This window comes from Nematolebias whitei, chromosome 15, assembly GCF_014905685.2.
Source record: "Nematolebias whitei isolate Nwh7 chromosome 15, NemWhi1, whole genome shotgun sequence".
Taxonomy (NCBI): Eukaryota; Metazoa; Chordata; class Actinopteri; order Cyprinodontiformes; family Rivulidae; genus Nematolebias; species Nematolebias whitei.
Window position 1 is genome coordinate 18,646,648 of NC_056512.1, and position 13,463 is coordinate 18,660,110.

Here is a 13,463-nt window from a genome sequence, read left to right on the forward strand (position 1 = left end):
GTCCACTCACACCTGATCATCATCCATTGATTGAAAACACCCGACTCTAATTTCAGCTTCAGATTAACTGATAATCAGAGGTTCACATACTTTTACCATCACAGATATGTAATATTGGATCATTTTCATAAAAAAATAAATGACCAAGTATAATATTTTAGTCTCATTTGTTTATCTGGGTTCTCTTTATCTACTTTTAGGACTTGTGTGAAAATCTGATGATGTTTTAGGTCAGATTGATGCAGAAATATAGAAAATCAGAAAGAGTTCACAAACTTTTAAGCACCACAGTAGAACTCTTTTTATTTTTGCCCCCACAACACCAGCGAGTGTTCCTACATACCCCAAAGTGTTCCCAGCCTTGGATCTCTTGGTAGAGCGCTTCTCCTGGACAGGCTGTGTTCACCACCTGCCTGTGACCCTGCACAGTAAAGGAGGGCACCAGCCGCCCACCCCCTACAGCACAGGACGCCAGCTGGTCTCTCACCCGCTCCATGGAGTGCTGCGATGGCAGCCGGGCGGAGTAGTCTCCAACGAAGGAAACTCCGTAACCTTTGGAGTTGTGTCCTAAAGTGTGGGCTCCTTGCCAGTGCCACCCTCGACCCTCATAGATGAACCCATCAGAGCCGGCGACAAAGCTTTGGGAGCACAGATGTTTGGGATTATTCCACTTGTACACTTGAGGCACGCAGACGTAAGCTAATGTTATTTTACCTGTATCCAATGTCATCCCAGCCTCTGTCTTGCTGGTGGAAGCGCTGCATAGAGCGCATGTCGGCAGAGCACTGCTCAAAGGTCAGACAGGGCTGGCTCGGAGTGTGGGTGTGATGGATGTACATGAAGGACAGAGGCAGGGTCAGGTTGGTGGGTGTCCCTCTGTATGGCTCTGCCCCCCACATACAGCGAGGAATGAAGGGCGGACAATCTGGAACACATTCAGAACGTAAGCATCGTACAACGCGTCAATGACGACCTCTCAGCTCCTTTTTTTTATTTTTATTTGAACTCATGCTCACCCAGGTACACGTGGACAAATTCTTTCATTGCCTTCTTCACCACAGCCATCAGCTGCTTCTTCTTGGCCGCCATCTTTGCGTGTCCTTCCAGTGTCTGCTGCAGGTTCACTGACTTCACCACATGTCTGGCCAACAACAATGGGTTGACAATGGTTTTAAAGTTCTCCCTGCGACGTCGGCTGATGAGACGCGGCGCTCCATCCATTCCCTTGCTGCCTAGCTGCTGGCTGTAGTACTCTGTCAGGAGGCTGCTGAGCTTGAGAGGACCTCTGGAATTGGCAGAAACCTCCCTCCCCAGTACCACGCCATCCATACCACCGTTGACCTGAGCTGTGGTTAATAGGGACGGTTTGTCTGAGAGGGTGAAGACTTGAGGAGAGGTTAGGTTGTCCCAGCAACCATCTGGCCCGAAACGATGTGCTTCAGGAGAGCTGTGTCTGAGAGCAAGGCCCAGATCTTTAGCCAGAGTCAGCTGGTAGAGGCCTGCAGCGCGAGCCTTGGAGAAGCCAGCCTCCAGACCCAGGAGGAGCGGTCCGAGGGCAACAGTGGTACCATCGAGAGTCAGAACCACTCCCTCTTCTCTGGAGTCCTCCAGCACTCTGTGGTGAACAACTTGGCGGATGTAAGTTGAGAGGTTACGGTCCAGTTTGGAGCCACTGACGTCAGCATTTCCAAGGTAGTTCTGAATGAATGCATCGTTAAGACCAGCCGCCCTGCGCAGCTTCTTCAACACAGCCGCCGGCTCAGAGCCAGGGTCCCAGTCTTCCACCTGCTTTACAGCCTTAATGAAGTCCGTCATGTGGCAGGAAAATGATGCTGGAGGAAAACAACAAGATGTAAAATGGATGACTCGAAAAGGAAGAAGCGAGCGAAGATGATGGATGTATAGAAGAGCTACAATCATTTTGTTGTGCTAGCAGGTTACTGTTAGGAGACTAACTCATTTAAAAAACATTTACCAAATGTTTTATTAAAAAATGCAAATGAATTTTAATTTGAAGTCTCACTGGACTGTAAGTAATTAAGAACCATGAAACCATCTTATCAGCAGCAAACTGATCTGTGTTCTAGAATTGCGCCGCTCCAGGTGGCTGCATGTTGGAGCAGCTCTGTTACTTTCATTCTGAGATTTTGCTTTTGGAAACTGTGATTCCTCTTTTTCTGGATGTAAATCGTGTTTTTTGGATGATTGTTTCCTTTGGTATCGGATGCTGTGCAGCTGATTTCGAGTTGAAAGGATGTTCTGTGGACGCATTCTCATCTACCTGCCAGCTGTGCTCGAGTGCCTGACCACTGAGATCCTGGAACTAGCAGGAAACACGGCTCACGACAGCAGAAGAACAGGATCGTCCCTCAGCACCTGCAGTTGGCTGTCCGCAGCGACGAGGAGCTCGGCAGACTGCTGGGAGGAGTGGCCATCACTCTGGGAGGAGTTCTGCCTGGCATTCAGCTGGTCCTACAGTCCAGGGGAACCGAGAGGCCAGCCGAGTCTGGGTGGACGGATCGGACAGCATCTGCAGCCAGATTCTTAGGATCCACTGTGGGATGGACCTTTACAAGAGATCCTTCCTACCTACAGCCATCAGCATCGATAACATCTCTTAATGAAATGAGGATAACGAGTTACAACAACAAATAATTTCCCTTTGGGATTAATAAAGTATTTTTGAATTTGAATTTGAATTTGAACTGGTTGGTCCACTAAAGGCGTGTACTGCCTGGTAGAGAAAACAATTTACTTGGGACTCCTGAGACTGATGAAGCCCTCTGGATAGAAGGACAAACATCTTTCCATAAAAAGAAACTGTCCAGATGACCTGATTGACCATTAATGGATTTTGTACCTGGATGATTGAGCATGAACTTTGATAATTAAGCGCAGTTACATAGTAATCATTCTCAGAGTAAAACAGGTTTTATCTTGTCCTTAGAGCAAAATGAAACCTGAAAAATCCATGATGATAATAATGGTCTTAATAGAAATAGCACTCGCATAATGAAAGTTCATTGAGTAAATAAAAAATTGGTCATAAAATAAAAGTTACCATATCATAAACATGCTGAGTCATACAGAAGTAAAGATAATGAGGACCTTTACCACTGTCATCAGCATTATGTCTAAATAGTTCCTCAATTTAAAATAAGATTTGTTATTTTAAGAACAGAAATAATATTTATAACCCTATTATATAAAATTTCAGTAAGACTCAAAAAGCTCTGTACATAAGGGAAAAGGCTAAAGAACAATATGGGCTAAACCGAAAACTGAATTTGTAGCGTCTGTGGTGGAAATCACGGGAAAAAACTCATTGCAGATGTTAAAAACTCCACCATACACACACACACACAAAACAACAACAAAAAAATGTGTTAACAATGAATAGAATTAGTTCTTTAACATTAAATATTATCATCATAAATGTGTTCTTCAGGTTTCTTTGCTCACAGTAATAAAGTTGTGTATTAATGGTTGTAAAGCTGGTATCTTGCTCACGGTTCTCTGCTTGGTTAAAAACTACCGTTAACTTCAGACTGTGTGCAGGTGTTAGAGCTGCTGTTCACATCACTTCTTCTCTGATCGTCGTAATTTCAGCAAAGATGATGCCAAACCGCATTCTGTGCAAGTCACGACAGCACTGTCAAAGAATTTCTGTCTTCTACACACAATGCACACCTTTCATCATTAACCCACAAAACAAGAAGAAAATACAACAAATAACAGGATTTAATTTCACTGAGTTGGTATTCAACGGTTTCCCCAAAAAAACTACCTCACTTTTAACATGTGATCATTTAATTTGTGTGATTTTAGAAGTTACCTTCAGCGTTTGTGCTGATCAGCAGCACCAGAACAACCAGGGTCAGTTTCCAGCAGCCTCTATTCATCCTGACTTGTGGACACGTTCAGCTCCAGCCTTCAAGTGTGTTGTCGTGTGGCGCTCATTTATAGAAGTTCATATGCAGAGTATGTGGGTGGTTATGAAGCTGTTTGTACACTTACAGATAAGCCAGGCTAAATCCGTCGAGTGTACCCGCATGAGAAATGTAGGAAACCTGCACCTGTTGTACAAGCAGCGTCTTGTTCCTGCCATTTGAGGTCCCCATGTGTGATGGACATTTTTGGAAAATTTGTGAGTTCTGTAATAAATTTCAGTCGTCACATTTGTGTCATTAATTAGCTGCCACTTGTGAAACACTCTGCCCAGTGTTCAGCACTGACCAAACCAGTGGCACTCCTCTCTGAGGCAATACTAGCGCTCTTTTTGGAAAATGCACAGACAGGCTGAAGACGTGAGGAAGTCCCAAAACCATAGATCACGTGAGTTCTGGTAGCAGAGACACAAATATAAACACACACATGCACCAGTGTTGACATCAAATCTGCTCTCACAGTTACATGTGCACGACGATAAAAAGTCCCAGACAGGTTCGTGTGGCACAAAAAAGAACAGGAAGTAGATGTGGTCTGGGTGATTTGGAAAATCCATTTGAAGAGGGTCTGGGCTGCAGAAAACAAAGGTCACTGCACGTACGTTAATCTGTAACCAGGACATTATAGGGAGGAAGAAGAAAGATAAATTGATGTTTATGACACAACCACAGAAGATAAGTTTCACACGTTTCCAGCTTAAATGTTTACTGTTTATTGGTATTGTATTAAAAAAGGACAATGAACATTAATGATCATGGATATGTCCTGTAAATGAGCCAGACTTAGCCATGAAGGCTAATTTTCTACCACAGATCATGGTACACTGGTAAAAAGCTTTAGAAAAAAAGAAGACTACCAGTAAATAAAAAACACAAATATAGACAAAAACTAACACACGTAAGCTAACAAACCAAAAAAGCGACATAAAATTAAAAATATATAATAAACAAACGTGAAATTTGAAAATTGTTACAACAATCCATGGGATAAAAATGGTAAAAAGCATTTTATATGTAATCATTCTGGAAGTGTCAGAAAGTATTCTTATTTATTTAAAGCCATAAGACATTTTAATGTGTTTATTAGTCCAGTGAGGACTCGAAACACTAATTTAATTTACAAAATCAAGCTTCTTCTCTTTTACAAAAACATTAGGATGCTGTATAACTTCATAATGTTTTGCATTATAATAATTAATTATAATTATTTATTAATATTCTGAAGATTGACAGTCTTGCAGTCAGCATGCCAATTGCACACTCTCTCAAAATTTGTGACATTGTGCTGTGAGAGAATACTGCACATTTTAGAGTGGCCTTTTATTGTGGGCAGCTAAGGTGTGCCTGTGCAAAAATTGTGTTACCTAATCAGCATCTTGATATGCCACACCTGCGAGTTCGATGGATTATCTTGGCAAAGTAGAAGTGCTCACTAATAACAGATTTCAACAAATTTGTTAACAATATTTGAGAGGAAACAGCCTTTTGTATACATAGAAAATATTTTAAATCTTTGAGTTCAGCTCATGAAAAATATGAGCGAAAACAAAAATGAGAGATAAACAAAATCATTGCATTTATATTTTTGTTCATTATAGATATTGAACTTTATATAAATCATAAATCCAAATGGTAAACACAGCTGACCAAGAATGGAGCCCTGTGGGACTCCTACACAACAATCATCCAATCAACAACTGCATTTTCTATTCTATTCAATTCAGTTTATTTATATAGCGCCAAGTCACAACAGAAGTCATCTCAGGGCATTGAACAGAAACATTTATATGTCAAAACAAGTTAGCAGAAACATCCATATATAAAAATAACAATGTAAGACGTTATCTGAGGAGAAGACTGCTTTGAATTTAACTTTTTATTTTATTTTATTCTTATTTTTTTTATTTTCTAAATCTTAAAATACTTCTTATACACAATTATCAGTATCAAATGAATGTCTGCTGTGAAGATGTATATTAATTAAGTTGTATTCTAACTGAAAAAATGATACGCGCAGCAGGCTGTAAAATAAAACGGTTTCATACGCAAGCCTACGGTACACTAGGTGGCGGAACACAGTATAAACCCATAACGTCTGTCTTCGTAAAACAGACGAAGAAGAAAACACGGAAGTAGTAACAACACCGTAGCTGTTTTACTCTCGAAAAGGTGTGTTTATTTTAAATCAACCCTTACTAATGTAAAGTTGTGTTTGAACTTATCTTGTGTTTGATAAAGTGTCTGTTGATACCGCGGGGAAGATCACATACCGTTATTTTTGTCGAACTTCCGGGCTAGCTTTGTAGCTAGTCGGCTAACAGCTAGTTAATCAGCTGTTCGGCTGGAATAAGATTTGATTAAAAAACAGAAATAAACTTCAGCTTGTATTTATCTCATGTTCAGTGCACTTTCTATTAGTTTAGCTGCTCACTTGTTTGCCATGTAGCTCTAAAGGTAACCCTTTGAAAATAAATGACAATACGTCAAATTTGATAAACATTAGCTAGGCCAGCAGTTGTCTAATGAGAGCCATGGTGTCATTTACTGAATAATGCTGAAGTCATCTGTGTCTTGATAATAAACAGGAGATCCCCGTTATTTTTTATTACATCTATCCATCCATTTTCTTCCGCTTATCTGGGGTCGGGTCGCGGGAGTAGGGAGGCCCAGACTTCCCTCTCTCCAGCCACTTGGTCCAGCTCCTCAGGAGAATCCCGAGGCGTTCCCAGGCCAGCCGAGAAACATAGTCCCTCCAGCGTGTCCTGGGTCCTCCTCTGGGTCTCCTCCCGGTGGGACGTGTCCAGAACACTTCACCAGGGAGGCGTCCAGGAGGCATCCTAACCAGATGCCCGAGCCACCTCAACTGGCTCCTCTCGACGTGGAGAAGCAGCGGCTCTACCCGGATGATCGAGCTTCTCACCCTATCTCTAAGAGAGAGCCCAGACACCCTGCGGAGAAAACTCATTTCGGCCGCCTGTATTTGTGATCTCGTTCTTTCGGTAACAACCCAAAGCTCACGACCATAGATGAGGGTAGAAACGTAGATTGACATGTAAATTGAGAGCTTCGCCTTTTGACTCGGCTCTCTCTTCACCATAACAGACCGGTACAGCGCTCGCATCACTGCCAACACTGCACCTATCTGCCTATCGATCTCACGCTCCATTTTTCCCTCAATCGTGAACAAGACCCCAAGATACTTAAACTCATCCACTTGGGGTAGGACCTCCTCCCCGACCGGGAGAGGGCACTCTACCCTTTTCTGGCTCAAGACCATGGCCTCGGATTTGGAGGAACTGATTTTCATCCCAGTCACGTCACTGTCTGCTGCGAACCGCTCCAGCAAAAGCTGTAGATCGGGACCTGATGAAGCCACTTGGACCACATTGTCTGCAAAAAACAGATGCAATCCTAAGGCCACCAAAATGGATCCCCTCAACACCTTGGCTGCGCCTAGAAATTCTGTCCATAAAAGTTATGAACAGAATTGGTGACAAAGGGCAACCTTGGCTGAGCCCAACTCTCACTGGGAACGAGCCCGACTAACTGCCGGCAATGTGGACCAGGCTCTGACACCGGTCATACAGGGACCTAACAGCCCGTACCAAAGGGCCTGGTACCCCATACTCCCAGAGTACCCCCCACAGGGTTCCCAGAGGGGCGCGGTCGAACACCTTCTCCAAGTCCACAAAGCACATGTAGACTGTTTGGGCAAACTCCCACGCACCCTCCAGGACCCTGCTGAGAGTGTAGAGCTGGTCCAGTGTTCCACGACCAGGACGAAAACTGCACTGCTCCTCCTGAATCTGAGGTTCGACTATCCGATGGACCCTCCTCTCCAGAACCCCCGAATAGACCTTACCAGGGAGGCTTAAGAGTGTGATCCCCCTGTAGTTGGAACACACTCTACAGTCCCCCTTTTTGAATAGGGGGACCACCACCCGGTCTGCCAATCCAGGGGAACTGCCCCCGATGTCCATGCAATATTGTATAGTCATGTAAGCAAACACAACACACAACATCCAGAGCCGTAAGGAACTTGAAGTGAATCTCATCCACCCCTGGGGCCCTGCCACCGAGGAGCTTTTTAACCACCTCGGTGACCTCAGCACCAGAGATTGGAGGACCCTACCCAGAGTCCCCAGGCTCCGCTTCCTCAGTGGAAGATGTGCCTGTGGGATTGAGGAGGTCTTCAAAGTATTCTGTCCACCAACCCACGACATCCCGAGTTGAGGTCAGCAGCACACCACCTCCACTATAAATAGTGTTGGTGGTGTACCGCTTCCCCCCCGGGACGCCAGATGCTGGACCAGAATCACCTCGAAGCCGTACGGAAGTCATTCTCCATGGCCTCTCCAAACTCCTCCCACCCCTGAGTTTTTGCCTCAGCAACCACCTGAGTCGCATGTCGCTTGGACTGCCGGTACCCATCAGCTGCTTCTGGGGTCCCACAGGCCAAAAAGGCCCGATAGGACTCCTTCTTCAGCCTGACCGCATCCCTCACTGCCAGTGTCCACCACCGGTTACGATGGTTACCGCCGCGACAGGCACCGACAACCTTGCGGCTACATCTCCGATAAGCCGCCTCAACAATAGAGGCGTGGAACATGGCCCACTTGGACTCAATGTCCCCCACCTCCCCCGGAACGCGTTTGAAGCTCTCCCAGAGGTGGGAGTTAAAGCTCCGTGTCATGGGAGACTCTGCCAGGCGTTCCCAGCAGACCCTCACAATAAGTTTTTTGTTGCAATTTATTTTAATTTTGTTCTCAACAACTAGCTTATCGCTTGAGAAAACATGAGCCAGAGTATTTAAGTTGCTGTAAAAATTTCATATCAGGAGCCGATATTTATTTGATACATATTCTTCTACATGTTTCCATCCATCTATCTCCTGCATTCTCTGTCAGAGTGTCGGTGAACAGAGGAATGGGATGTTTGAAGAGGTTTGTTTTTTTTCCATTTCACCTTTATTTGACCAGGCATAAACACTAAGAACAAATTATTGTCTACTGTGCTGGTCTGGCAACACCAACATGCACTTGTAGGGTCAAGGGAAGGGAAACGATACAGTTAGGCACAACAGTAAAATACAGTAGTCAACAAACAAGGACATCACAAATGACTAACAGTTCATTGTCAAAGTCAAAAGACATTATTACTAAGCATGAAAACATTTGCAAGTATCGTTTAACACAGCTTTTAAACCATTTCTAAAAGTACTGTAGAAACGGAGACAAGTGAGGTCAGACCCAAAGTATTTTGAAGCAGATTCCAGTCCCATGAAGCAGCAGAGGTAAAGACCACCGAGCCAAAGCAAGACTTTGTCTTTAGAGTAGTTAACCTCAAATACCGAGAGGATTGGGTGTTATACTTTGAAACGGGTTTCACTTGCAATAGACTAGTTAAATATGGAGGTGAATAACCCAGCAACATCTTATAAATGAGGGTGAACCAATGAATTTCACAACGAGTATGTAGAGAGGTTCATTTAACAAGAGTAGAGGTGACTGATGTGTTCTGTAAGGAGCATTTGTAACAAAGCGAATAGCAGTGATGCATTGTGTCCAGCTTCTGAAGGACACCCTTACAAGCATGTCTGTAAATTATGTATTATGAAATCATGTATTTTAACTGCATTTTTACTGTAGTTTATTGTTGTCTGTACTTTATATGTTCTGTCTGGAACAGGTCTCTCTTGTAAATGAGTCCTAGTGGCTCAGTGAGACTAGACTGTATAAATAAAGGTTGAACGAATGGAAAAATGTCTCCATAATCCAACACAGGTAGTTTTTACAACAATGGTGTGTTTTGCAGCCAGTGTAAACGGAGATCGATTTCCATATAGATAACCAAGTCTCTCTTTAACCTTAGATTGCAAAACATTAACATGTGAAAAGGACAGAGCACCATCGATCCAAATTCTCAAACATTCATAAACTGTTAGCTCTTCTATAATATCACCGTTTACAGTGGTGAAGTCCACCGAGGTGGGTATGGCTCCTCCTCCATGACAGAACTTTAGTGTTCTTGGCATTTTAGGACAAATTTAAGTCATGCGTGGCTGTGTTGTTAATAATTATAGCAATAATCAATCAAACAGGAACTTTACAATGAATTATTTGTTCAGTAGACTTTTTCTTGGAATAATAACTTCTGAGAACTTCAGTCAGTCCTGAGGTAAATAATCTGTATTTGTGAATTAAATCATCACACCCTTGCATTGTTTTTGTTGTTCGTATCAGATTGAACAATAACGTTGCGTAACTGCTAGAGGATGGCTGGTAGAGGAGAAAATATGACATGACTCCTCCAGTGTATGATGAGTTTCTGTGTTCTGCTCTTTCCGCTCTGCACAGAAATACTAAAAGCAGTTGAATGAATAATTGGACAATGAAAAATCTAAAACTTTCTTTTGAAGGATGCAACGTTGCCGCCATCTTTTGTTCCAAAGTTTTAAACAAACGTGCCTCTCCCCTAAATCCAGGAAATGGACGCGCGGTTCACTCGAGGGAAGTCCACCATCCTGGAGCGGCCCCTGAGTCGACCTAAGACCGAAGTGAGTCTGAGTGCCTTCGCCCTGCTGTTCTCCGAGATGGTCCAGTACTGTCAGAGCCGCGTGTACTCCGTGACGGAGCTGCAGGCGCGCCTGGCCGACATGGGCCAGAGGGTGGGGGCCAACATGCTGGATGTGCTGGTGCTGAGAGAGAAGAACGGGAAGAGAGAGACCAAAGTGCTCAACATGCTGCTCTTCATCAAAGTGAGCTGCTTTACAGATGAACGTTTGGGTTGATGTTTTACCGTTAAAACTAACAAGCATCTTGTTGTTCTCAGGTTAACGTTTGGAAGTCTTTGTTCGGGAAGGAGGCCGATAAGCTGGAGCAGGCCAACGACGATGACAAGACCTACTACATCATAGAGAAGGACCCGCTCATCAACGCCTACATCTCCGTACCCAAAGAGAACAGCAGCTTGAACTGCGCCGCCTTCACCGCCGGCGTTGTGGAGGCCATCCTCACACACAGCGGCTTCCCCGCCAAGGTCACCGCCCACTGGCACAAGGGCACCACCCTGATGATAAAGTTCAACGAGTCGGTTATAGCCAGGGACAAGGCGCTGGACGGCAGATAAGAGGTGACCGTGTGGAGCAAGAACAAATGATCCGGGCTGGAGTTTGTTCCTGATGTGAGATGATCTGTGACTGAGCCTCTCACTGATGACACTTTGTAGATGCCAGCGCTGCACTAGCCCACCTGTAGAGAAGAAAACGTGCAGCTGGTTGGTTTTGTGGATCATCTCTGTTTGTTTTACATCATGAAACTGTGAAAGTTTGTTTTATATTCTGGCTTTTATCCGTAGGATTATAAAACTAAACTATTGTGATTCTCGAGCGAAACCACCCCGGTGGATGTTCTGTACGGTGACATGGGTGCTGCTCGGGACGGAGAAGTTGGCTGCCGGTGGTTTGACCCCAGCGTCCCCCACTTTCTCAATGTGTCCTTGAACACAACACTGAACCCCAAGTCCCCACTGTATGAGAATGTGTCTTGTAGTGGTGAAAGATGAGAAAAACACTCCACTTACCATTAAACCTTTGATTATAACCGTAGCTTCACAAAAACAGTCGTGGACAATAAAGTAGTAGATTTTTTTTGTTCAGACTTGTTAAAATATAAAAAAAGACCATCAGTGAGTTCATGTCTTCAGTATTTGTTAATTCTTTAGGTATTTGTATTAGTACTGTGTGAACAGGTGTGCTTTTTTTTCTTCATTTTTAAGAATTAAAGACAAAATGTCTACAAGTTGATGTGATCCTGACAACAGTGGTTGTGTTTAAAGAAACATTTCAGTCATTTTGAAGTGGGGGTTCTGTGGAAAAGTTTTAAACAAAACATCTGTTGTAAACAGCTGCAGCTCAAATAAATATAAATTTGACTGGACCGACTACCTAATGACTCGCTGGAGTCCGTCAAAGACCTAAGAGGATTCCTACCTAACTAAAAATGACTATTTCTCAAAAATGTCAGGTTTGCATTACACTGGTAGTGACTTTAGTCATTTCAAATCACAGCAGCAGCAACTAGCAGTAGCACTTGTGATGCAGCTTGAGAGCATCTCCAAATATTTCAGCCAAAAATAATAGTATCCTGCAACATTGATATTGACAAAAACGTTTGCCTGAACTCCGATGAAAGTTGGAGATTGGAACTGTTTCAAAGCAGCAACGTGTTGATTTGGACAGTACAGGCAGCGACTGGAATAAGATTGTTAAAACTGGTGGAATGAAAAAGAAATGCAACTGTCTTTTATTACATTGGCACCTGCAGTAGACGTGCTTTTTTTTTTTACATGAAACATCAGAAATGAAAATAACTCAAAATGTCCCCTCTTAACTTCTGCCATTGTATTTTATTTTGAAAGGATTACAAAGTGGAAACTATGGGCAGTTAAGCTCAGCTTTACTGTCAGAATATGTTCCACTGCACTGATCCGCTGGACTGGAGAACATGGAAGGGACATAAATATCTGAGGCTAGCAGGATTAGCAGCAGCACATGTCTCTGTACCTGAATCCTCTGCTTCATTAGAGCGTTTCTCAGATGCAGGGCTCCGGGAGAGGAATCTACCACGCTACAATTGGAAACAATATTTTTCCTACAGTATGACACATGCAAGGGTCCTAAATCATAAAGCAGCAGCTGAAATTATCAGTTATTAACAGTTTAGCTGTCGCAGAATGATGACATCACTGCAAAGGCAAAGTTCAATTTCTAAATACTTTTACATCAAATATATAATTTTTACATATTTATCATTTAGTTTTAACTTTTATTACATTAAAAAAATGTTAAACCCTTGTAAGATCTCGAGGAGAGTTATCTACAACCCATTATTTTTGTTTGTTTTTATTTGTTTCATTGTTTTTGGTGTTGTCAGTAAATATTTTTTGACAGAATATTATTTTAATATTATTTTTAATATTATTATAGTCTTAAAATTAATATTTTTTGTCAGAATCGTTTTTGATTGTTTCTGTAACCTCACAGTGCCGTTGCTGCCCTCTAGCGTTCATTAGGGGAAATTGTCCCTATTGAAACCCAATATAAATGCAACAAAGTCCATGCTCAATAATCCAGGTTAAAAATCCAACATTTTTCAGTCAGGTCATCTGGACAGTTTCTTTTTTGTGTGCTGAAACGTTTCGCCTTCGATCCAGAAGGCTTCATCAGTCAAGGAAACACAACAAAACTGATTCTTCCCCCAACAGCTTACTCCAAAGTGGAACAAACCAGTTCTGCTTGTGATAAGATGGTCTCTTTGGTATGCCCCTCCTCCATTGCTGGCCCTTTTCCTTGATGACAGTCGTGTCAAACTGGTTAAAAAGTGGATAAACAAAGCACAAAGCCGTGGGCTTTAAAAAATGCCATCAAATAAATATTTTGTTAATAATTTTTAATAAATAAAATAATAAACAAACTGTGAAGTAAAAGACTATAGTTTATTGTTGACAAAAATATGA

The 13,463-nt window shown here is 42.8% G+C and overlaps 2 protein-coding genes across 2 annotated transcripts in view; one reads left to right on the top strand and one right to left on the bottom strand.

Moving 5' to 3' along the window:
• pglyrp6 (peptidoglycan recognition protein 6) overlaps positions 1-3,929 on the bottom strand; it is a 7,627-nt gene extending 3,698 nt beyond the window's left edge. The window contains exons 1-4 of the mRNA XM_037689434.1: positions 3,836-3,929; positions 1,017-1,832; positions 715-925; positions 344-638 (exon numbers count right to left, since the gene is read on the bottom strand). Of these exons, the coding sequence (XP_037545362.1) occupies positions 344-638; positions 715-925; positions 1,017-1,832; positions 3,836-3,902 (1,389 nt within the window). The 5' untranslated portion in view covers positions 3,903-3,929. The remainder of the gene's footprint in view (positions 1-343; positions 639-714; positions 926-1,016; positions 1,833-3,835) is intronic.
• A 2,110-nt stretch (positions 3,930-6,039) lies between these two features.
• Positions 6,040-11,813, top strand: LOC119422088 (trafficking protein particle complex subunit 5). Its single transcript, XM_037689435.1, has 3 exons — positions 6,040-6,116; positions 10,432-10,704; positions 10,779-11,813. Exons 2-3 carry the CDS (start codon positions 10,435-10,437, stop codon positions 11,073-11,075), a joined length of 567 nt encoding a protein of 188 aa, XP_037545363.1. The 5' UTR covers positions 6,040-6,116; positions 10,432-10,434; the 3' UTR covers positions 11,076-11,813.
• The last annotated feature ends 1,650 nt before the right edge of the window (positions 11,814-13,463 follow it).

Bases quoted from the DNA above. Each gene is read 5' to 3' on its own strand.
- LOC119422088 (XM_037689435.1), top strand. From the start codon at position 10,435: ATGGACGCGCGGTTCACTCGAGGGAAGTCCACCATCCTGGAGCGGCCC. The intron at 10,705-10,778 runs GTGAGCTGCTTT...TGTTGTTCTCAG, and splicing joins ACATGCTGCTCTTCATCAAA to GTTAACGTTTGGAAGTCTTT.